The sequence below is a fragment of the Alligator mississippiensis genome, chromosome 5 (genome assembly GCF_030867095.1).
Source record: "Alligator mississippiensis isolate rAllMis1 chromosome 5, rAllMis1, whole genome shotgun sequence".
NCBI lineage: Eukaryota > Metazoa > Chordata > Crocodylia > Alligatoridae > Alligator > Alligator mississippiensis.
This window is the reverse complement of record NC_081828.1, coordinates 34,118,729-34,144,686: the sequence shown is the minus strand read 5'-3', so window position 1 is coordinate 34,144,686 and position 25,958 is coordinate 34,118,729. Positions and strand designations below refer to the sequence as shown.

Here is a 25,958-nt window from a genome sequence, read left to right as displayed (position 1 = left end):
TTAGCATTGCTTGCATCCAAATGGATGCCCAGTATTCTATCTCAGCAACTCTGTGAAAGGCATCACTTCTGGGCTTGTAGGTCTTAGAAACATTCCTTTAAATCATCCTGTCAAGTTCTTGCCAGTTTCTCCTGTGTCAGGTGCTTAAAATACTTTATCAGTGAATAAACTTTGACCTTTGTTGTTCTTTATTCACAGTTTATTCTTTAATGTATTCACAATCGTGAGCCTGAAATGATGAAATAAAAGGGTCTGTGTGGAATATTCTTTATTTGGATTAGGCAGTTTTTAAATGTTGTCTCTTATTTGGTTAAATCCCCACAGACTAGACTTGAATTTACTGTTCATTTAGCTTTTCCCTATTTAATTGACTGTACCTCCTTTAATTTAAGTATTGACTTTATTGGAGAGTAAGAGAGTCCATTATTTCAATAGTGGAGTTAATGTAACATTTTATTAATAAACTGTTTACATAAACTATGTGTATTTGTCTTCTACCATTCATCTAATGCACAGGTTTCTGGCTTTTTGGTACCTACTGCAGTGGATTATTGTTCCCCTTTGGGATGCTTTTGCACTTGCGTTGTAACAAATAGTGTTCTTGTGCGTATTCTCTTTCTTTAGTACCAGAGCATCATTTAAAAAAAACATTTTTACTCTGTAGTTTTGTGAATGAGTTATGTAGAATGAAACTGAAATTTGTCTAAGTATACCACTTCTCTATCCATTTGATTATTGCCTGTCTTGTTTACTGCATTAACTTGAGTTCTACTTAAAGATCAAGGTGTTGGGGGTTTTTTTATTGTAAAAATAAAAAGTGAATATTACCACACAGCATCTAAACATTAATAATGAAGTGCAGAACATTGCAAAGTTCCTGTTTATATAATTAAAGGTAGGTGAAGCAAAGTTCATGTCTTTACTAACACCACATAAGATCATAATCCTAGCTGTGTTGTGGCCTTTGACTAGGTGGGCTGTTGAGAAGAAATTGCTTCTTCATTCCAGCAATTGCTGAGGCCAAGAGAAGAGGAAGCGGTTGTTCAGAACAAATGATAGATTAGGATGCTGAAAGTAAAATGAAGGAAGGGTTAAGTGAAGTTATGTTACCCTTTGTGAGTTAGCAAATTTTGTCTTGTTTAAACGAACAGACAAACATGAAGAGTGGATTTTTCCAACATGGGATGGTAAAGTCAGCTTTCTGAGAATAGTCTTTTTCAGTTTTAATATAGCCTGAAAGCTTAAACAACAGTATTACATACTTTTTTGGTCTGATATAAAAGGTAGCTAGTTATATAAAATATGTATTAAATGTTAAAACCAGGACTGTCTTACTGTGTTATGTAGTGTCAGGCACCTACTATACTGTAAAATAATACAATATAATATTGCCAAGTCTGTGTAATCAAGCTTTCAGTATTTTTAACAAACTTCTAAGACTTTCTGAAAAAAGATAATGGTTACTTTAATTTGAACATATTCCTGATGAAGAACTTAGTCCTAGTAGAGTTTTAACATCAAAATCCATCCTGTCTAGGTGTTTCTGTAATGAATAAAATGTGTCAAAAGCAAAGGCTTCAAGGCATTGTGTTCCCTTAACTTTATTCCCTGAAATGGATGTTATCAAGTATTAATAGACTCTGGAAAGTAATCTAGTTATTGGTTAACAGAGTCAACTTTTTTGTGTTGATCCTTACTTCTCGGAGCACAATGAGTATCCATATTGTATTCACATTTTTATTTTTAAAACAAAATCTAAACTCTAAATCTGGCTTTAAAAAAGATTAATGTATTCTAAAGATTAAACTGCATGGCTGAACACATCTAGGTTAGTTGAGACTGGAATCTCAAGTCTAATAAAATACAAAAGTTGAAGGAATGTAGCATACAGCATATTGAAATAGATTGATCAAAAGCTGCATTGTGACATGGTTTTTCCAAAGGCTTCCTTTAAAATGGAGAGTTAACCTATTAATTTAAATGTGAAATGAATGTAAAGGAACAACTGGGTTGCTGATATCAGTTGACGATAAACTTGTTGAAAATATTTAACTATTTTAAAGGCATGTGCAAATATAATACTGTTAACAAAAATCTTAAGTTCAACAGTGTGCGGGCATGTTTGCAGGCGTACCTCCTACAGCCTCACTTAAAACAAAAGCTCTATTTAGTATTTGTCAGCTTCTCTTAGTTCTAAAAAAAAAATAAAAAAAAAATCACACTTTTTGATTTAACTTTGCTGTAATGCTGAGAGCTTATGGGAGCTCCTTGCACAAATGCTATATTTAAAAGGGCAGAATTGACTCCGAGACTTGAGTGGAGTAATCCCATAGTTTTTGAGCAGCCTCATTGCACATAAATGGGACTCCTAAAGGGTACTCCTCAACTCTTATGAAGGGTTACTTTAGTAGATAGGCTCTGTGGGCTTTTCTGTTGGTTTTGTCATAGAATGGTCAGTGTCTGTACCCTGGACATCTGAAAGAGTAAGTTTGAGGTAAGCCAGGATGCCCCGTTTTGTTTTTTGTTTTGGGGGGATGGGGGGTTAAGTTGTAAACATGTGACTCTGCCCTTAAAAGTAGTTTAGCCCTGTCCCAGCAATGGCCGGTTTGGATGAATTCCAGTTAACTTTGTCACTCAAATGCTTCCCTTCCAGTGCAGAGACTCCTTGTTTGTATGCAGCTGCCCCCAAAGATTTGCTCCAGGTTCATGTCCATAGCCTTAGTGTAGTCCAAAGCTATATTCTGTTTACTGGGGTTCGGCTATTTTGATCTTACAGTCATATGCCAAACAAACAAAAAACCAGATAGCCTAGTAAGCCAGTTTCTTAAATAAACTCAATATTAAACCTTAACACAGTTTCTCTTTTTTATAGAAAGTTCAAGGATTAGAATCTTCCTGTTACAATAAATTAAAACATTTTACAAACTCACTGAGCACACAGTGGTGATGATAAAAATGACACTTGCATACATTCCTGGAAACACCCACAGCAATTGTTCTTTTGACCACTAACTCCTGTGCTTATCCTTGTGAGTAACATGTCTCTTACAAATGTCAAAGGCAGGCTGCTCTCCTAAAACAAATTCCAGTGGGCAGTCATTGTGAAACACAAATAGAGATAAGCAAAATGAACAGCATGGATTCAAACCTCTGCATGGATTCTGCTTATGGTACACCTGCATCGTGTATGCAAGATCAGAAACTTTGACCGGCAGTGTCGATTAGGTTCTGCCTTCACCCTGGATGTTCTTGTGCTATGCTCCCATGAGATCTGACAGTATAAAGAGTGGAATGAGTCCAGCCTTTCCTCAGTTCCTTCTTTCTTCCTGGAGCTTCCTAGGACAGAAGCTGTACGGTGTTTTGTCTGCATGTGTGTATAGTTGTAGCTTGTATAACTTTACTTTTTATACTATTTCCCCCTGTATGTATGACTGAAAGAGAGCACCCTGTGGTATAGGGCCATGGGAGAGATTAAACTGTAGGACCTAGTCCCACACCATTTTACTACTCTGGAGTCTTGAAATCAACAAAGAGGAATAAAAAATTGAAGTTCATGAGGTCAGTGTTAGGGTCCACATCAGCATGAGCATATCTACCACAGGAAGTATTAGAGATCATGGAACAGACCTTGTCAAGTGGCTAGAAGTCCATCCACAAATGTCCTTAAGGCTAAGTACAGATAGTCAACAAGCCCAATGCTGAATTGATTCAGTCTTTGTGGGTTAGTCTACACTGCAAAGATTGAACTAATAAGCAAATGAACAGACATTAACTTTTTGATTCAGGAAATGCAGCCATATGCCTGCCGTGGCTCAAGCCAGAAGACCGGGGGGACTAGAGCATGGCTCTATGGCATGTAGCCAGTGTGAGCTGTGTGTTCGCTTCCTCTTCCTACTGCCCCCAAGATTTGCAGTTCACAATCGCAGCAGTGTAAGGCAGTTTGTAGTGCACAGTCCCAACAGCAGGACTCTTGCAGGGTTGCTCATCACTTCTTCCTGTTTCCAGGTGCCTCTGGGATTTGTAGTCCACAGCCAGCACTAAGTAAGCCAGGAGATTAGGGCAGCTCTGTGCTCAGGGAAGGTGAGTTTAACCCCCCTCCCTGGCCTCAGACCCCAGCCAGGGTTTGCCTGGGGGGAGGTGGTGGGGGGCAGTGAGCCAGACCTCACTGCTTCGGCTAGGGAGCAGAGGGGTAGGTCCAGTCCTACTCTCTGGAGCAGACAGCCCAGCCCAGGGCTGCTGGAATGCTGGGGGACTGTGCTTTAACTTGAACCAGGAAGGGATCTGAGACAGAAGTTTCATAAACCAGTTTGACCCAAACCACTTAAGTCTGATACTACATTCAACCATGTTTATCTCAGACTGGTTTTGTCCATTTTGAAACTGGTTTATGTGCACTGATCTTCTGTTCTGTTACAGGTTTAAACCAGTTTCTGATTGCTTAAATTGGTTTATGTGTAACTTCTGTCCCTAGCCTAAGTGCATGTCTCAGTCTCCTGGATCCAGAAGTCCCTTGCTTTTATCATGCAGCGTGCCAGACTTCATTCGTGCTCCATGTACATTTTCTTTCTCAAGCTGTGCTCCATGCATGGGATGCCAAACTGTGTACTTGTTCTTAGTGTTTGTTTTGTTTTTGTGGGTTTTTTTACATTGCAATAACAGAACAAGATCCTTCAGGAGCTTCTCTAGGCTGTTTGTATAGCGTTTGCGGTTAGGATGGAGAGACCTTTCTAATTGTACTAGGCTATCTAATGGTATGAAAACTATTAAATCATGTTGTGAGTTTGCTAGATTAGGTCTGCTCACACTTACTTGGCCCTATTCCACAAGCTTGTTTGAGGGGCATACATATTCCAGAAAGTCACTGGGCATTGTGTAGGGATTAATTTGTGCTTTTGTGCAGCACTATTCCTTAGCCTTGAGATTTGGAAGTCTGCTTTGAAAGACCAATCCTGCAATAATTTAATTAAGGCTCTGAACAACCACCTCCTGACCAAGTTTGCTAGTTGCTGGTGTCTAGAAGCAGAATCTATGGTGAGGAATTGCTCAACTCCTTTCCCTTGCCAGATCCTGCATCTTTTTTACTTCTTACAGTAACGGTGGTTCTTCGAGATGCTGTGTAGAATTTTCATGGCCCATTCTCTATGAAAGCGTGATTTACAATCTTGATTCTGTGTTGGTCAAGGAACTGAGGGATGCTTGGAAGAGTTTAGATTGGGTATGTACTCAAAGGCACAGACTTATCAAAGCCCCTGCAAATTAGAAATCTTACCTGAAACTCTGGGCGCAGGTTTGGAATTACTTTATGACATAATTGTGAGAAGGGCTAAAAGCATAGGTCCATTACATTGGCATTTTCTGCAGCAAACTGCTTCAACAAACTCTTTTATTTTTTTTTTTAAATGGAAGTAGTTTAGGGTACTTACCTTTTGCAAAAAATGAAAATACCAGTAAATGTTGATTTCTTTGCCTCATCAGAGCAGTCTCAAATTTGAGAGATTTGATTTTGTTAGAGATTAAAATGAGTTAATTCATAGTTTGCAAGTCAGTGTTTAAAATATTTGAAAAGGAATTTACAGCATAATAACTGGAATTAAACACTCAGCTTCCATAAGCTGCCCAAAATCCAAAATTAAAGCGACTTTAAGTTTTGCAGATAAGCTTATTTCAAGTGGGATGTGGGGCATCTTTATCCATTGGCCTTAAGGTAAAATACCCAACCTGATGTGCTGATTTTAAATGCAAGTTTTCTTGTTCTTTTGATTTCTTGATTAGCAGGGGGAAAAATCCAAGTCTCATCTGTCCTTCAGATTTCCATCAAAGAGAATAACTACATCACTAAAGTGAATGTCTGTTCTATTTGGTTCCTATTCATTAACTTGGAAGTACCTTACTGCCCCAGATCGCTACCTTTTTGTTAGAATTTAGCATGATAGAACTTTAGCTGCTGCAAATTATGGCATATGCATTGTTAAAGCAAAAATATATGAAATTGCTTTAGTCTTTCTCTCTTTCAAATGATTCTGTGACAAGCACTCTGATTTCAGTGCTCCCTGATACTAATTAACAAAAATGAGATATTACCAAGCTTGCTCTTTGGGATTTTTTCTGTGCTTGTAGTTTCTAAGCCCAGTTCTGGGTACAAAAGCTGTTTACGGCAGTTCATTCTTTCAAATCCACAGAAGTATAGACTGCCTCCCCTTCAGTATGCTGAAGATTTTGTGAATAGGAAGAGTGGAAAACAACAACAAAATGGCTGCATGTTTTGTACAAAAACATGAATTTTAAAGCTGATCAGTGATAGTGGAAAGACCAGTTGCCAAATCTAAATCAGCATAAATCATTCTCAAAGGGCTCTTATAGTCACTTTTTATGTACCTCTGGTAAAGTCTCTCTTTATCAACACACCACTTGCTTTGAATGAAAGCGTTCTGAAAAGTGCATCCCATTTTGGAATAGTGCACAATACACTTTTTTTCATTTCCTATGGAAGTAGTTTGATTTCCTATGTTGTTTTTCCAAAACTAAATTAAAATTTGAGCCAATACAGTAAGGACTAATCTGTTGACAGTTAAGTCATAACTTAAAAGCTATGTTTATTTTGAATAAACTTTTTATTAAATTTATAGTAATTACTATCCAAATATAAATGTATACATACTCTTCTGTCTTTCTATATTGGGGTAGGCAACGTTTTTGGGCCGGAGTGCCGAAAAAACCGCTGTCTACCTTGGAAGGTGCTGGAATGCCGGCATGCTAAAAAAAACAAAACCAGGGGGGAGGGCGGGTACATGGCAGGATGCACTGCATATTAATATAGTTAATAATCATAAATGTTGTCTTTCTGTGGTAAATACTAGATTTTCTAAAAATGCATGTTGTGATGAGAAAGAGAAGAGAAAAGAGACAAAAAAGAGGGGAGAGAAAAAAGAAAAAGAGCCACAGGCCCTGGGAACAGCCATTGCAGGCAGTGCTTAGGGCTGGGAATCTGCAGCCAGCAGTTCTGCGCAGGGCCTGGCCTAGCCCTGGCTCAATAAGGGGAGCTGTGGGTGGACAAGGCTGGGGCCCAGACAGGCTGGGTCAGCTGCTGTGGCTGTTCCTAGAAGCTCCCATGTTCCCAGGAGCTCCCGCAGCCAGGCCCTTGCACTGGGGGAAGCTCTGCCCTGCTCGCACTGTGCCTGGCATGCAGAGAGGCTGAGCCCAAAGCCCACCCCAAGCCCGGTATCCTGCCCCACCTTGGCATCCCCTCACGAGCAGGACAGCTGTGCCCTATCCCTGTGGAGTGCCTGGGTTGGGCCCCACCTTTAGGTGCTGCTGGACGCCTCCACCTGCTGCAGCCCACAGAGCCCTGATGCAGCCCCACTTCCCGCCCAACCCCTGCCTTCCCAAAGGCTCGCCCAGGCTGGCCTGCTTCTCCCCAACCATCTGTCCCCGGCACCCTGGTGGGACAGGGCATTGTCTGCCTGATCCATGGGCATAGGCGGGGGGAACGGGGCCAGGACCTGCTGCTCCCGTGCAACTCTTTCCCCTGCACTTGGGGTTGGTGCCCAATGCTGGTGGTCTCTGCGAACTGTTGCCCCTCAGCTCTGCACCAGCCCCACACCACCTGTGGGGGCCTGGAGCCTGGGGCCAAAGTGGTGCCAGCCTCAGCTGCACCATCGGGCCGGAGGGGACAGCTCCCGGGATGCCTGTACCCACCCTGGATTGTTCCCAGGAAGAGCCCAACGCAGCCCGGCGGCTCCTCTAGATATGCTGCGCTTGGGGAGCCAAGGCACTGGGATGGCTGGGCATGGGGCCATGTGTCTTGCTGCTGGGTGAGCCACTTTCAAAACAGTGGAGGCAGCAAGGCGCAGAGGTGGAGCCCAGCTCGCAGCTGTAGCACCCTCACCCCATGCAAAGATTGGGGGTCCACATGTTCCCCCTTGGCTCTCCCACGCTCCTTTCCCCCTCTCCCCCCACAAACCCAGGCAGTAATGAATAAAGCAGCTTGAAAGAAACTTAGCTGCCTGTGGCTGGGCTGGCTGCAAGCGCACAGGGTATCCAAGTGTGCCTGCCCCTCCCCCCTGCAGCTGAAGCAGCCTGGGCTTGCCCACCTGCTGGGAGCCTTCAGGGGCTGAGCTGGGCTGGAGGGCATAGCCCAGGGACAGGGGGCAGGGTCAGAAAAACCCAGACACTGTCCCTGTCTGTGCTGTCCTGACTCTGCCCGCAGTGCCTGCCACGGCGCTGTGATGTGTGGCTGCCCTGCAGAACCCAGAGCAGCAACTTAAAAAAACATTTTATTTAATTTTTAAACAATTTTCTTGCACACCTTCTGGCATGTTGGGGAAAATGTCTCTGCATGCCACTAATAGCACACGTGCCAGGGGTTGCTGACCCCTGTTTTATATATTGCTATGGAGAGTTGTCATTTTAACTACTTGTAAATATGAATCAAAACTACTAAAGCATGGAGGGCACAAGAGAAAGACTATGAGTGGTACAAAAGAGAATAGACTCCTGCTAATTGCTTTTTCACATGATATTGTGGCTCATTCTATAGATTGTAAACTCTTTGTACCAGGAACCATCTTCTTGTGTGTACAATGACCAGGGATCCGGATTGTCTGTTCCCTGCAGAAAAAAGCGCAGATTTCCCCTTTTACCCGAGAAAAATGTGGATTTTTCATTTTAACAGAGAAACATGTGGATTTTACACTTTTTCAAAGAGCTCTCTGCAGACTGGCAGAGTTCCAGCCTGCAAGGGGCTCAAGGGAGCAGAAGGAGGGGAGGTCAGGCAGGGGGTGCCATGTTCATATATATGCGCATGGCTACCAGACACCCTGGAGAGCAGCTCCTGCAGGTATGTGGTGGGGGGAGAGGGGAGAAAGGCCTCCATAGGGAGGGAGGGATTTCGGCTGGGGCTGAGGATGCTGCCCAGCTGGGCTGTGCATGGGGCTTGGGGCTCAGGGCCCTTGTGTGCAGCAGCAGGGCCCTGGTGGGGAGTGGGACAAGGCTGCAGACAGCTCATCTGGGGTGATGATGGGGGTGGGGCTGGCTCCCTGCCACTGTGCACACTGAGGGGGTTGTGGGAGGCACGTGCACCCCTGATCTGTGCACGGGACAGGGATGAGTGTGGGCTCGGTCTCCCCACCCTGCTGCCCTCTTCCCAGGGTCTCTGCAGCCTAGTAGGTGGGACCCAGCATAGCAACACAGAGTGGGGCCAGGTACAGAAGCTCCTTTCTGGTGCAAGCCCTGCATTACCAGGAACAGCAGGGGCAGCGGCATGAGGTTGTGCCTCTTGCTGCTCTGGGGTGGGCAGGGGACGTGTTGCCAGGGCAGTGCAGAGGTCACAGTAGTAAGGAGTTTCTTGCCTGGTCCCACCAGCTGTGCTGCAGAGGCCCCAGGGGGAGGGCAGCAGTGCAGGGAGCCCAAGCCCCTAGTGGGCAGCTTGCCCCTGCCCTGCGCACAGATCGGAGAAGCACATGCCTGCCTCCCCTCCCCCCGGAGTGTACAGTGACGGGGAGCCAGCCTCACCCTTCCTGCCTGAGCTTCTAGGGGAGGGGGAGCCGGCTCTGTGCTCTACTTTGCTCCACTACAGCTGTTGCCACCTCTTGTGAATGCTAGCCAGGGCCACTACTGTTGTGGGGGGCAGGGGGCTGCGGACCCAGGTCTCTGGCCCCACAGAGCTGAGGGGAGGCTGTGGTGGGGGAGTGAGGGGCCCCAACAGGGCTTGGGGGCTGTGGCTTGGGAGTGAGGGGCCTGGACCTGCGTTTTGTGAGCTAAGGGGACAGGAAGAACTCTTGATTTTCCATGAAAAACCCAAAATCAAATATGAACATTTATAGGTATTTAGAATTTATTTTGCTATAGTGGTTGAGGCACTGGTAGGCTTCACAATTGTTGTAAAATTGTGTATACAGTAAATGTTTTGTTATCTGGCATGAGTGGGGGAAGGGGGGGGTGCCAGTTATCAAAAAATTCCAGTTATCTGAGTTATATGGAAGACAGTGCCATACTTGTAGTGCAAATACTTGATGTGCATGCCAGATAGACACGGCAAAGATTCCAGTTGCTAAAATGATGATTTGTATTGGGGGATATTGGAAATTCTGCTTACTAGAGTATTCCAGTTAGCAAAATGTTGCTTAATACAGCTTTTACTCTATATCAATAAAACATTGTGTTCATTTGATACCAATATATAGAGTGGTGTTTCATTTTAATCGTGGATTTGGGGGGGTTTATCAGAGAATTTGCAGGCCTTTAAATCAGAATTTAATTGGAGAAAACCAGGATCCCTGATGACAACTAATGTTCTGAGACATGCATCCCTGATTTGGAATACATGGGTACGTGTGTAATACACAAATGGCATGGGGCTTGATTGGTGCTAGCTGGCCTGCATGTAGTGTTTCATGTTGGATATCTAAATTGCAAGCTGTCCTTTGTAGCAGAATATTTTTTAAATCACTGCCTTTGTATAAATAGTTCTTTGGTTTTTAAATAACCAGAGCGCGCACAGTTTCTTACCACCACAACCCTTCAGGTATGTAATTCCAAAAAGGCAAAGTACTCAGAGTTGATAACTTCTCATTCTATAGTAGATTTCATGGTAGAAATTCTAGTCCTCATGGTTGCAGGGGAAAAATGCGAACAGGAAAGGCTCAGCAAGGAAAGCAAAATAAAAGCAGCTGTACATTGTCTTCCTTTTTATTGTTTTAAGCCAAACATATGTTTTGGGGATCCTGATTCATTATTTTTCATCGCTCTGCCCACTGATTTCCTTTTGGTTCCAAGTATTCCCAGGAACACTCTTCTTCAGTTGCTTCCATGTGGTGCTAGGGACAGCCATAAGGATAAATTCAAAAGAAATTAAAAATGCATGTTAAAATGAGGAAATGGCTAGCTATTGATTTTGTCATAATCCTGCTCTTTGTTCTCCTAAAAAATATTTATATCTTAAGTTGGCCGTTGCAATATATTAGACATTATGATCCAAATTATGCTTAAATAGTATAATGCCCACGTATTGTCCTGTATTACAGATTGCAGCTACTTCAACCCTGCAATCTATTTTTATAGTGAGCCAAAGTTGCCAGTGTCCAATGTAAGTTACTGCTCTAGTGCTATAAGGTATTTGTGGGTGCAGCTGGAATGGAAATAAGTTAAATGATGATCCCTGTACTTAGAAGGCGAGCATAAGCAAATATTGCTGTTAAATTAGTTTAACACAGGATGTAACCTTTCAATAGTATTTATTATTATATTGTAAAATACAATTTTATTCCAAAACTCTGTTAGCGTGTTATCTCCAGAAACTAAACGTGCATATCTTAAGCCTTGATAGTTCTGCTGAAAATTAAGCAAATATATTAGATTTGTTGTTCTCTGAATAGTTTGAATGGCTGATCCTTTCCCCATAGCCTCTCCCCCAAACATTTTCTTCTCCTCCCAACCATAATTTTCATGACATGCCTAGCTTGTACAGCTCCCATGAAGACCAGGGAAGGTATGGCTTTCACAGATGCTCAGAGCTGAGGAATTCCTGGCTCTGCAGTCCCTCTGCCCACCTCCCCATCTTTGCCTTGACCTTTTTTCCTTAACTTTTGTTTTCTGCATCAGTACCAGTTTGATGGTACCTTGGCAGTGTTCTTAGGCTTATGGTGTTTGTGAAGTGCTTTTCAGCATTTGTTCATTATTTTAGAGTGTAGTTTAACCAATGTCCATGCTTGTCTGATAAGAATATCTCTTTGGACTGGGCTGAAGAGTACTTGTTAACTTTATTTGGCTATATATTATGTTGATATGTAACACTGGAAACTTCTTAGACTTTTTGTTTGGATTTTAATGATGTACTTTGCCAGATTAGCCAAATGTAGTACAATCTTAGGTGGGCTGGTCAGGGGGGAATACAAAATCAGCCAGTGGGTTTAATCTTGGACATTTTCCAAAACTTTGATGCATGTGTTAGATAGCTTCAACACACTTCATTGTTGCACACATTTTGCTTAGTCTGCAGTGCTCATCTGGGAGTCTCATAGTCTGGATTCAGTACAGATCTGAATGCTGTTTTCTACTATGCAGGTTGGGAGTTAACAAATTTGGCAGCAAGAGATTTTGTTTTAAAGCTGCCTTGCATTGTTAACTACTTTGCTTTGAGGCTTGATCTTCAACCATCTGACCTACAGGTGTAATTGCTGATAACACCTAAATCCTTTAAAGAATTTAGTAGAAACAGAAAGGACATCAACAGCCAAGAGGAAAAGAACAAGCTTCTTCAGTCCATGATTGTGTAATGAAAACTTCTTTCCTGTTGAAGAGAGCTGTTTAAAATTTTCTTATTTTCTAAAGGTTTGGGGTCAATTAGATGCATTTCTTAAGAAAGGATCTAAAAGTGAGCAGAGATAATCAGCCTCATGGTATCTTTGACCCTAAAACAAATGGTTTTCACATTTGAAAGCTAAAATCTTCACAAACTTTTGGGTCTGTAGAAGCCACATCTTGATCATTGTAAAAGCCATTGACCTATGTTAAAGCTTAATCTTAGTCAGGACAACACAATTTGTAGTGTTCATCTGCAAATTGCCTTACACTTTTTACAATTTCATCTCAGGTCAATATAGGAACACACCTTTTTACCTAGTGGGCATAATTTGTTCAATAGAGAGAGGGCTATTTGAAATGTGGTAACTAATTTATTGTGTATTTCATTAACCAGAAGCCTTTGCTAGGATGTTATCTAGTTCCACCCCCTGCTCAAGCAAGGACCCTCCCTCTAAACTGTCTCAGCCTATTGTTTGCTTGACTTGCAATTTAACTTTGAATAACAAAAGTTCCACACCCTCTCTAGGCGATCTGTTCTAGTGTTTAACTGCCCTTGGATAGTAGGGAAAACTGATTCTAACCTAAATCTTTAGTGTTATAACTTAAGGCTGTTACTACTTGTGCTGCCTGGGGAACACAGACAAAAAAAATACCCTCCTTTTTTTATAGCGACCTTTTTGTCATCAAATACAAAAATGAAATTTCCCCTCAGTTTTATCTTTCCTGGACGAAATAATCCCAGTTTTTTTTTCTCATACATCATGTTTTCTAGACCTCTAGTTATTTTTGTTGCTGCACTCTTAATTCAGTTTTTTCCATCTTTCTTGAAGTGCAGTGCACAAAACTGGATGCTGGATGTCAGATGTGGTCTTAGCAGTGATGAACACAGTGGAAGAATTGCTTCATACAACTTGTATATGATACTTCTACTAATACATCCCTGTATCTACTATGTTTTTATTTTTTGCATGTGTTACACTTAGCCTATGTAGCCCCCTGTTCTTTTTCCTGTCATAAAACGGAAATACATAGGTCCATCTGAAACATCATTAAGTTTTAGTCTCCTCTTAATTATGTATGCTTTCCTTTTATCTTTATCATCAGTTTAAAATCAAGGTTGCTCCCATATATCACCTTTTTCAAGTATGACAAATCCACTTATGCACTCTTGGCTTCGCCTTCCATAGACTTGTGAAATGAGGCTGAGGGTGACTTTAGCATAAAGTAATATTTCCAACAAAACATGGATAAACAAACAGTATTACATTAATTCTAACACATGATCTTGTGTATGGCTCTAATGAAAAATGTTGGAAATATGATAGATATTTGGCTTTCAAAATATAACTTAGTTGCTTTCATTTTTGTACTTTACCACTGGGACAAATCAGTTTTCACAAGGGCTTCTCAAAAACAGTTGCTTACAAAACATTTGGGCTTATGTTATGTTAAAGCAGATTGAACAAAGGAATACCAACCCGACTGACACAGAAGTGCCTTTCCCTACTTCATGTAACATAATTGAAATTGACTTGGCAGGAAGTTGTATAGAATCTGACAAGCTTGATTATAAAAACTTCATAAAAATTTTAAAATGTTAAAAATTATAAAAATTGTTTTTAATGAGCAGAATCCATTTCTGTAAGTCTTTTGTTATTTACTAATATTTGCTCGGTAGGCTTTTCTTGAGAAATGTCAGAAATTAGTAATGGGTAATTTAATATTATTCTGACACTGATGAAGATGGATGAGTTGCCATAAAACAGTGGGAGATTTGAAATTCTTGGTATGTTTGACACTAACGACTAAACAATGTGCTGACTATAGGTCTTAAAAATATTCTGATATACTTTTCAGTTACTTTAGCTTATAATTGCCTTCAGGTCAAACCTGAAGAATGCCCCACATTCAGAAGCTTGTCTAAGTCTATCCCAACCAAGCAGTTGCTTCAATAAAAGTTATCCCCCACAAAAATCCTTGCCTTTCTCATTAACTAAGACTGAAAACTTTGAACAGAATTGTATCTAAAACCGATATTGCTTCATTCCTAGATTTGTGATGAATACATTCATTCTGACTATTTTTAGTCCCCCCTTTCCACATCTAGTCCCCCAAATGACACTTGATTTATAACTGTACTTACATTTTTTAAATACTTTCTTTCCTGTTAGAGAAAGAGGTAGCAATTTTTAAATTCCAGTCAAATCTAAATGTCATAAGCAAGCAAATAAACTCAGTGTGTGAAAATCCATTTTCCTTCTTTGGGCATGAACTTACGTTCTTGGGAAGGTTATTTGTGGTCTTCTATAGATTAGCTTTTTTTTTTAAAAAATCACCATGGGAAATGAAGGTGAAGTAGAGACTTCAGGATTGACACCACAGTCTTTACATTTAGGAGGCTGAGAAGGCCAGTAACTATTGCAGGGTGTCCCTATCTGTCCCTCCCCGCCATCCCAATCCCCCCAGTTCTTGTACAGACTAGCATAACCCATAACCCTCCATTCTGCCAGAGGGTCAGAGGGGTCAATAACTGCCCTCGTTTTAAGAATTGTAGCTGACCTTTTAGGGGTTGGTATCTTTACAATAAGGAAAAGGGACCTTGAAGTTCATTAGAGGAATTACCTGCTTGTCTTGATTTGACAAGAGAATTGGGATTGGGAGGGCAGTGAATTTGGGAAGGGATGGAAGGGGTAAATGCAAAGCAAATATTCTATTTTTGTGACTTAAAAGGCGGGTCAAACAGGAACTTGTCAGGCACCAATTTGTAAAGTATTCTTTTCATTGTAAGCTACTTTCTCCTGTTTAGTGACCAGCTTATGCCATGTAGGACAGGCTGGCAGTAGAAATATTTTTATCAACCTGCTATATTGTACTTTTGGTGGTTGGGGTGGTGTGGGCATTCAGGCACACAGTTGACAGGTCAGAGGTCACAAGTTCAAGGCCACAGCAGAAGTCCTGTCAGATTCCAACAAATCTGCACATTCTGCTAAGTACCTTGTCACAAAGACATGAAAAAAGAAGGGGTTGTACTTTTTACCTCATGATGTATATTTTCTCCAAATGGACACTAATACAAAAGGCTTCCTGTCCTGGATAGTTTTAAAATGCTGACTACAATGAAACTCTGTTTCATGGTGACCTTTTTTTTCTTATCAGGATTATTTGCGTGAGATTTTTTTTTGTCTTTTATCATCACTGAAAACAATACGTTTTCAAATATTTTGTAAAAAAATAAAAAATAAAAAAATGTAGTATTATAAGACATTGGATGACTAACCCTAATTTTAATGTAGCCAGATTCTTGCTTTTGAGAGAGAATTTTGAACACAATATGTATTTTCGTATTTAAATATATTATCATGTAGATTGTATTGTAGTAATTTTCTACCGTGATTGTGGCTTGAAACATATTGTTGCAGATTTGATACTTTAATAAATAAATGGAATTTTCTCAATTTCCAGGATCCGCATTGCCCTGGAGTTTATTGGATATTAGTGCTGTATGCTCTGTGGCGTGCCTTTGGATACAGTTGTGACCCACTTGGCATTTCAGTATTCATCAGTATTACGTTATCGCAGTTTTTTGTTCTGCTGCTCCTTGCCTACAGCTACATACAATCTCAAATAATATTTACTGTTAATTATGTGGAGTGAGACTGAGGTTCTCATAGATCAAGGCCTGAAGGGACTATTTATAATTATCTAGTCGGATCTCCTGCATTCAGGCCAGAGTACTTCACCAAGTGTTCCTGAATCAACTGCTAACCTGAATCAACCCTTAACTTCTGTTATTTAGAAAGATACCCATTTTATTACAACAGTAAAAGCTGTGTTAACTGGCATGAGTGGGGTAAGGGGGTGCCAGGTATCTTAAAATTCTGGTTATTCTGAGGCAGGGGTTTTCAACCTTTTTGAAAACCAGTGCGGAGCATGGAGTGGGGGGGGCATGGAAGCCACACATGGAGCAGGGGTGTGTGCAGAGCAGCAACAGCACAGGGTGGTGAGTGGCGGCCACTGCCACATGCAAGCTCAACACCCGCCCCCCCCCCCCCCCCCCCCCGCCCCTCTTGCATCCAGCTGGCTAGAAATTCCAGTTAATAAAGTATTCCAGATAGTAGAATGCTGGTTAACACAGCTTTTACTGTAATTTATTATCTCAGTTGTTAAGATATATATCTTCTTTCTGGTCTGAATTTGTCTAGCTTCAGCCTTCAGCCAGTAGATTTTTATTGTCTCTTAATCTGCTATAATAAAGAATCCTTTTCCCATGTAAATACTTACTGACCAAGATTTAATACCACAACTTGATGTTCTCTTGGTTAAATTAATAGATTGAGCTTCTTTAGTCTTGGACTATGACCACCATTTTGATCAAGTGCAAGAATTTTGACTTTGTCAAATGAAGTGATTTTTTTTTTCTGTGTGGGATCCTTGCAGTTGACCCAACAAAACCCAAAGCACAGAGCTGCTTGTCAAAGTAGAATTATCTAAGCCAGACATTGCAATTTACCCTTGCCCTTACTTAACAGAAAATTGATCTATGCCAGTATAGCACCACATTGACCTTTTAGCAAATCCTTAATGTTTTGTTTTTAAAGTAGAGCTGGTTTTAAAGATGGGTCAAAACTGAAACTGTTCAGACTTGAAATTTAGTCTTTGATCACAAACACCACAGTTACAATTGTCACCTTTTTTTGTTCTTCAGGGAAGTAAGTAGACTTATATTAGATCCTCTTTTTATTTCTCGTAAGTCAGTATTTCCTGACTCTTCGAGCTTGTGACCGCAATCCAGACAACAGCACTCTGGTCCATGTAAAATCAAAATTCTGTGCCTTGAAGCTCTTTTTGACATAGACCAGAAGATCTCTGTTTCAGTCTGTATCAGATAATATATAACAACTATAAAATTACTTAAACTGCATAGCAGATTAAGTAGGGAGAAAAAAAGCATGGGTAATAGTCATAATCATGCATATTAATTACTACTTTGGATGTTGACTACTTTTCAGCTGAAATCGAGGTTGAGACAGCGAACCGTGTTATGCTTTCTCTTGTGCAGAATAGCCTGGTATTATGTTTTTGGTTGAATTCCTATTGCAAATATGCATTTTTAAAAAGTTATAGTAGAGATCCTCTTCCCTGTGATGTTACAGGGCTTGGTTCATTTTTCTTGAGGTTTGGAGATTTCTATTGTAGCATCCTTAAACTTGTAATGATTTAGTCTGGTATCTTTTTCAGAAAGAAGTTCAGACTGAATCTTGCAGGTCCCCATAAAGCAAATAAATCATTAGTTAGTACTGGCACAAAAAAGAACCATTTACATGTCCTTTTATTAGCTTAGGGCTTACTAGTGAACTCAAAACTGGCTCTGGTAAGTTTCAGGGTAGCTTTAGTCCTTCAGGGAACACAGCTCAAAAGGCTTTAATATCACTGTGAGGTTAGATATATGCATTTAGTTCTTCCTTATCCATTGCTTTAATTTGTTTTTATTGATTTTTTTTTTATTTTTTTTTTTTCTCCCCAGAAAACCAAGATTGTCTGCATCATGTAGTCCATGAACGTTTAGGGGAGCTGCTGCGTGTTCTAAAAGCAGTGATCAACAAACATCAGACTCTCAACTCAGTTGACATTCTTAGTGCTGCAGGAATGGTCATTGCAAAAGTAAAAGGTAAGAAAACAATGCCTTTCAAATACCAGGAGAATTCAACTAGTTGGACATAATGTCGATTTTACTCTGTCATATTTCAGCATATTAACTTCGTTCCCTAATTTTGGAATGGATTGTGTACATGTAAAAGGCAAACAGTTTAATTATATTAATGATTTAATAGTCTGTGTTGATATGTGAGTACCTCCCTCAAGTCAAGTGTAGCATTAAATAAGCTTTTAATTTTTTTAACATAGAAGTTGGATGGTAGTACACAGAAATCAATCGACAAAAGAACGTGGCTCATGAAACCACAAACACTTTTCACGTGCATGCATAGCTGTGAATTGAAATCAATATTAATATGTTTTTCATCCTTTCATATTTACTTTGCCATGATGACCTAGCAAATGGATGAATAAGTTACACAAATGTATAGACAAGAGCTTTTAGATTCATATCCTGATTGAAGAAATATCCAAATTAGTATATAAATCTGTAATGGTCTGGTAGTGCGTGTTCATATAGTCCGAGAACAAGGGGAAAATAAATTTGCTAAAGCTGTCCACAAATGACAGAGATGTAGCTGTTGTTACAGTAAGATAGAAGGCACTAATTCTGCAGATGTGTATAGGTCCAGCCCACCCAGAAAGTGGCACTGCTGTGATGAACTACATAATCGCTCTAGATCCTTCTCATCCATCTGTATCTTGTACTCAGCCTTTGAGAGCAGCTTTCTTCAGCCCTAGAACCAGTTGGGTTTGAAAGTTAATGTGAAGTCAGTAGTACTCTCACCTGCCTGACAGAAATAATGTTTTCAAGTGTGAGTAAAAATGCCGCTAGAGATGAACTGATATATCAGTTCCCTATCGGATCGGCACTGATATGGGGAAAATTGACAGGATCGGAAATCAGGTTTTCTTGCCTAATGTGGCCAATAAATGCCCCATACATGCACACAACCACAGCATGCATGGAGCCAGAAGCACAGCCTGGCAGCTTGGAGACCAGCATTGGGCTGGTAAGTCTGGTATAGGGAAAAGGGTAAGGGGAAGAATGGAGGATGGGGGCACAGATTGAGTTTGAGCTCAGGGCGGGTGGTGGTAGCACTGGGAGGGGACTGGGGGGGGAGGGGATGCTGCAAATTTTGGGGTGGCTATAGCCACCCCTCATAGCCCCCTCCCAGCGCAGCCCAGCCCAGCCTTCCCCATGCCAGGAAGAGCCCAGCACAGCCCCCAGCCCACCCTTGCCCCGCACGCAGATCCGGGGGCACATGCCCCACATGCCCTTCTGGTTTGTGCACAAGATGGGAGCTTCCCTGCCCCCTGGAAAAGCCACTTGCAGCTGTCTTGTACCCTGCCCTGTGCCAGCTGAGCAGTGCCTGCCCTGGCTCTGCTCCCCTTAGTGCAGGGGCCTCAACCTGCCCCCCCCCCCCCACACTCCTTCCCCCACAACCAACTTACCAGCCCAACGCTGGTCTCCAAGCTGACTGGCTACATATTGGAATCGGATTGGTATTGGCCAATATGGCTCCTTAAACTTAGGTCATCGGTACCAACCCAAAAAAATCTATTGGTGCACCCCTAAATGCCACTTGCTGTCTTTGTCCAGAACAGTGGTTCTCAGCCTTTTTCAACTCACAGCATCTCTTGTTGGACTCAAGACACCCCTTGAAAAATACCAGTTCTTAGTTTTCACTCATTTTTTGACTATAGAAAAATAAGAGTGCAATTCTTCGGTTGCAAATAATTCATTAAGATGATAACAGGTCAGAATGTTTTTGACAGTGAATCCCTATATGACATTTTTAAAGTTTTATCTTGTGAATTGTGTGTAGGTGTTTGTACACCTAACAGTGCTAATATTGTGTGGCACCTTGCAGCACCCTTAAAAGGATCTCATAGCGCCCTCACTGAGAACTACTGATCCAGAGCCATGTGGAGTATCCTTTCTCTGCAGATGTTTTTTATATTTAATCTTTTCCCTTGCTGTAGCTGTTATTTTCTCCTATAGTCCACTTGCAAACTTTAGTAGTGAGGTCCATCTTTTTATCTATTTTCCTAGATTTTTCCTGTATTTCTGATGTGAGGACTTGCTGTGTCAGTCAATAATTCCAATGGATTTTTCTGCTTCACTCCCATGCATGGATGGTAAAGCCTCTTCTGGAGATTTTGCACTAGTCATATAGCTCTACTTGCTTGCACTTTAGAGGTTTCTGTAGGGCTGTCTTTGGCATCTTAAAATTCTTCTGGCATCTAAGCTCTGCTAGTTATGTAATAGTTACAAGGGCTGTCACAGAATTGTAGAGCTGGAAAATACCTAAAGACATCTAGTCTATCATCCTACTCTGAGATAATATCAATTATGTCTAGACGGTTCTAACCTGTTTTTAAAACCTCCAGGAACCTGTTCTAGTCTATAACTGTGCTTTTATAGTTAAGTTCTTGTTGATATAACTTTAATCTTTTTTTCCTTTGAGTTTGACAGTGAACTGTTGACAACTAATATTTGAGTAGTTTTTAAAGCAGCTCGCACCAGTTTTTAATGTAGAAAACAAGATGGGGGAAAAAATCAAATTAATAACCCCTTCCTTTTCCTTCCCACCCCCCCACCCCCCCCACCAACACCAGTTATCTAGTCTAATTCTGGCATTTATGTACCAATTTTATGTACTGTCATACTTGAAGATGGCCTGCAAACAGCCAGAAAGGTTTTGTGGCCTTTTAACAATGTCTAAAAGCACCTTCATTAAAAATGGTTAATGAGAACATTTGCTTTTGTTTCATTTGCATCTTGCAGAATTTGAAACTAGATGTAGAGTTTTATCAGTGGTTTGGAGTAATGAAGCTATTGCACAATGTCCTGGGTGGGAAAGAGAAACCACAAGTGGAAAAAATATATATATTGTGTAATGACTGAATTATGAAAGAATTGCAAACAACATTTATTATTTTTTAAAGATAGAGCTAAAGAAAAAGCAGTGAAGTCATATCAGTCATCTCCTGACAATGGAGCTGTGCTAGGTCTGGTAGCATGGCTATAGTTGATTGTATATGCAAAGAATTGGCATGCAGACAGTATTTATTTAAACAGTGTGGGGTAGGGGTCTTGCATTATAGGAAATTTTTCTAAAGGGGGATGGCATGAGGGGAATTTGTTGTTGCAGTCTTTGTCCTGGCCTGGAATTGAGCCAAAGTTCCAGTATGTTGCTACTGCAAATTCATCATCCTTTTTGAAGAACCTCTCAGGTGCTGTTAAAAAGCAAGGTCTAGTTATATTTTTACATATAATAGTGGAACTTGTGGCAATTTGGAAGCGGGGCAGGAAGAGGGGAATATCTGCTTAGGTGACCTAACAAGAGTCTTAATATGAGTAGCTGCTGTCCTACCTATTATAAAATTCCTGTTCCTTTTAATTGGCTACAGCCTATCTGAAAGCTGGTAAGGAATTATTTTAGTACTGTTGATCCAAGTCATTTGCTGTATTCCTTATACTTGGGAAGATAATGATGCAAGTGATTCTACAAGTTGTCTTCTTTCATACTCTTCCCTGTAATTATTTGACTCTAAACAGGAGACTGCATTTCTATAAAAAAGGCTTTCCTCTCCCCTGCAGTGCCAGCTCTGCTGAATGCAGAGACATTTTTACCTGCCCATTTCAGTTTATTTGAGCTGCATTGGTTGTGGTATGAGGAAACTTCTTGAGACTGTCTCACCAGCATTAAAGACCTTCATGCAATTTCATCCTGGATTGTAAAAATCAGTGTTCTGCTGTCATAGACAATCATATCATACAATCCTTTCCATTTTAAAACTTAAAATGCAACCACCATCTTACAATGACAACACCACATTAGTCATTTTTTGTTTTTTGTTTTTTTATCTTCTTCCTTTCTACCTTACCTTCCCACACCCCAGTAGAAAGCTGTCCCAGACCCCCCCTTACTTTTTTGGCCACACTTTTCTGGCCAGTTTAATCCTTATTTTGTCCATGACACTATCCTTAACAAGAATCCTGTAGAAATGAGAGATTCTATAAAGCAGTTTTTAAACCTGTAGAGTTTTAAAAAGAGTTGTCTTTTCTTCAGTTTATGAACTGCCCTGTAATACTTTGTAACAGAGAATTTTCTATGATTCAAAAAACACCCACAAAACTTTTGATGAGTTTGGATAGGGTGTTTCCAGAAGAATGTGAGTATGCAGCATGTGCTTTATGTCCACTTTTAAAGCTGCAGGTAACATCATATGGAGAAGGAAAGGGTAAGAGGCAGTGTCTGAACTGAAGTATGAACGTACATGCAGCCTTTCCTACCTGTGCAGTGTGTGAACCTACCTCTGTACCTTAATTCCATTACTGTGTGCCACCTGTAGTCTCTAAATTGTGTGGATGCTCTGACGTCCCTTTAATGCACTGAAGTTTGGAGGTGGATGTTCGCAGAATGCTCAACCTGACACCCAGTAGGCTGGCTAGTAGTCAGAAAAGATGAGTAGGGCAAGATTAATGCTTGTATCAGTTTTCATGTTGGAACTATGGGAATTTCAGTTTGCATGGGAGGAGGCTACCTCATGAGCCATTTTGCCAAACACTTTCAGGGAACCAGATACTCAGTACCTTCAGCACTGACATCTTTTTAATAAAGAATTTTCCCTTTTAGGGAACAATTAATACGGAACAATCCTGAATTTAAGCTTCTAAGCAAAGAAAACAATGCAAAACATGGGACTAGTCAAGTATTTTAATCTACCTTCTCAAATAAGATAACCTGACAATTTGCAAGTATTTTCCTCCTTTGTCTTTACCTCCTCCTGTCCCCTTCCCTCATGTTCAAATTTAGCCATATTAATAAGTTACAGATTTGGAGCCAAATGTGTTTCCCTGACTTATGTGCATTTTTACCTTTTAATGTCAATGATGAAATTAAGCTTTTGTTTTTTAAATAGAAATTAAAAGAATGGCAAACTTGATCTGCTTCAGTCCAGTAATAAAAGAGGTTAGAAAAAAAAAGAAAAGAAAATAATTTTCTTTTCTTTTTCTGTTTTTTCTTTTATTTTCTTTTTTTAAATGGGCCACCTTGCTTCAAGTTAACTGGTATTTTTTATCAAGATTTTACAGTCATCTCAGCTAATTAAAGATATGATTAGTAAAGTTCTTTTTGCTGTTTATTTGGCAGACAGCCTGTCCTCTGTTGGACAGTATACCTAGATGAAAACATCACTGTTAACTGGAGCAGGAGACCAGACCTTCCATTAACATTATTGCATGCTTGTACTCCTAAGGCCTTTTTCAGCCAGTAACACCGTAGTACTTACACATGCATCATTTGTCATTAAGCCCTAATGAAAACTTTGTTTCTGAAATGTTCCTGGGTCTGTCTCGGGCATGCATACATTATGTAGTCTGAGGCTGGCTTACTAATCAGAACACAAAGGGAAAAAAAACTTCCTTCAGATAAACCAGTAACCGTGAGCCCACCCCTGAGGCAAAAGCTTAGGGGAAGAGAGAGTGGTTTCTGTAAGATCCTAGAAGGTAACAATAAATTGGAAGCAGAAAATGCCTAACCGGCATGTTGGTATGCCTGTTAACTAACTGTAAGTCATCATTTCTCTTTGTAGACTAATACATTTTTTAAAAATTGTCAGCTAGTCACATGGTCTAACAGCGTGGTACTTCTGGGGGTGATCCCCTTTCAACTCAGATGAATTCCAGATTTCAGGGCATTCCCAGAAAATAACTAGTGCTTGATTTAACTCTTTAAGGGCTGTTGGCTTGAGTGCCACAAATGACTTCATGGCACAACTGTTCAAAAGTAAATATGAAGCTGGTGCAACTGTCAGAAACATAGATCTAATGCCTCCCATGGACACTACATGCAAGTTCCGGGTAGTTTTTAAATCCAACCACAACTGCAGTGTGTTGCATTATTGCATCTCTTCAGATTTGATGTGACTTAATTGCATTTGTTCATTGACTTCAGGAAAGAGTTAATTTTGTATCTTCCATGAATGGGAGTTTTGAGAAACAAACAACTTTTAGTCAAGAAGCAATTACAGATACAAATGACTATAAACTGGTATTTGACGTTCTTGCAGGCTACTTTTGATTTTGACAGCATACTTTAATTTTAATGTTTTTTTTTATATATCAAGGGAAAAAAAGCGGGGGGGGGGGGCACAACAAGTGATTTATCAAGAAGACAGTTGGTTGTCAAATTTCAGCCTATGTTTAGCCTAAAGTGATAGGGTGAGTGGAGAGAGAGAGAAAGAAAGTCAGCTGGGAGGACTCAACCTTTGAACAGGGACGTCATTCTTTCGTACCTGGCTTGATTTCTAAAGGCATGTCTGTAGCACACACTAATTGGTCAATCATGCCAGCAAGAAAATAAGTCCCACCCAGCCATTCCTAATGTGCATACATCAACTCCAGAAATGAGGCATTGAAGATACCCTGGAGATAGTCTTGGCACCAAGTTTAAAACCTGGGTTCTGTAATGTTTGAGTACCTGCTTGAGGCAGCCTTTGGAGGAAGAGCGCCCCTTTCCTCCTACCCACCTCTGCGCCACCACCCCAGGGTTGAGATATGCCATCCAAGAGAGGATAACAGATTTTATTTCCTCAGTGGAACAAATGAGCACTCTGCTTCTGTGATGTAGACATAACCTGAGACTTGATGCTGCTGTGCACATTTGGCTGTTGAGAGGTTGTGTTAGTTAACGCCATTCACTTTAGACTGACCTAGTTCTTGATTTATCTGCCTTGATTTATCAACTATCACGCCTCACTCTAGAAACCCTGTTGCTCCCAATTGTGTCCTGAGGGTGCAAATTGCCTGAATATGCACTTTATGTAATTTTATAAAGATGTTGTGGAGGGGAGGAGGGAGGGGAAAAAGATAGCTGCCCTCATTATCTAGTGATACTATGTAATAGTGGCAGTAAACCACAGTCATCATGAGGAAAAACCAAACCCACTTGGATCTAGAGACAGGCAGAAGACAAATGGAAAATCAGTTTTCATTGATGTTCCCTCCAGCAGCAGTTTTGCTATTTGCCCTTCAGCTTTTAAGTTGAAAAAAACAAGTGAACTAGGTGTGGGCATTTACTGAAAGGTGCTTCGAGTCTGAAAAGGTTGAAAACAACTGAATTAAGGGAATAAAATAACTATATGAGTCTGTTGTATAGATAATGAGGCAACTGGGCCATTTGACAACAGAAGGCAGGTTAGAGCTGTAATCCTGCTGTTGATGCACATTGTTGGTCTGTCCAGGTATGGTAGAGTTAGTCTGTGAAGAGAAATTACCACATAGTGGTCTTGTCCACACTTTAAAATCACACCAAAGCTAGCTATACCAGCAGACCCTCTTAGTGAGCAAGGGTACATGTTGGCTGGCATGGCTTATGCCAGCTTCCTGAGTAAGAGAAGGTGGGGTGGTGAATGGACTTATAGCACAGGCGATGGGTATGGGCAGGGGGCACATGCCCCCCCCGAGATTGGCCCCCGACTCGGCACTGCTCGGAATGGGGCAGTTTTTTTGCCGCGCAGGCTGGCAGTGTGTTGCAGGGCAGGGGGGCACTAAGCCGCGGTACAGAAGTATAGGAGTTGATATGGGGCTTTTGGCCTGCTCCCAGGCCTGCCCGCAAATTGTGCCCCCCCAGACTCGAGAGACACCAGTCACCCCTGGCTCATAGGCAACTAATGCTGCTTCTGGAATTCTCATTTAGAAAAATATTGGGTTGAAGTGATCCACACAGTCTGCTTTGTTATAGCGCTGTGTTTGGATTAACTTTCTGATTTTATTGGTCATGAGGATTTTTGTCTTACATGCAATGTTTTACTTGTTCAAGCTGACAGTCAGTAAATGCAACTCCATTTCCTTTGGGAATACAGTCTGCCTTTCAGAGCAGCATAAGAAGTGCCATTTTGGCTCTAGAAGCCAGCTTATAATGTTATCTTCATAGTATTTTTTTTAAAAGTGTCTTGCATATCACTTACATATTTCTTCTCAAATACGATTA

The 25,958-nt window shown here is 40.9% G+C and overlaps 1 protein-coding gene across 7 annotated transcripts in view; it reads left to right on the top strand.

The window, feature by feature from the left end:
* ARHGAP29 (Rho GTPase activating protein 29) overlaps window positions 1-25,958 on the top strand; it is an 89,426-nt gene that overhangs the window by 29,728 nt on the left and 33,740 nt on the right. For 6 of the 7 annotated variants that reach the window (XM_014599728.3, XM_059728067.1, XM_014599727.3 and 3 more), the window contains exon 3: window positions 17,825-17,968. In XM_014599728.3, the coding sequence (XP_014455214.1) occupies window positions 17,825-17,968 (144 nt within the window). Of the gene's footprint in view, window positions 1-17,824; window positions 17,969-20,011; window positions 20,098-25,958 lie in introns of those variants that run through there. The other variant, XM_019479101.1, reaches the window with a different exon arrangement.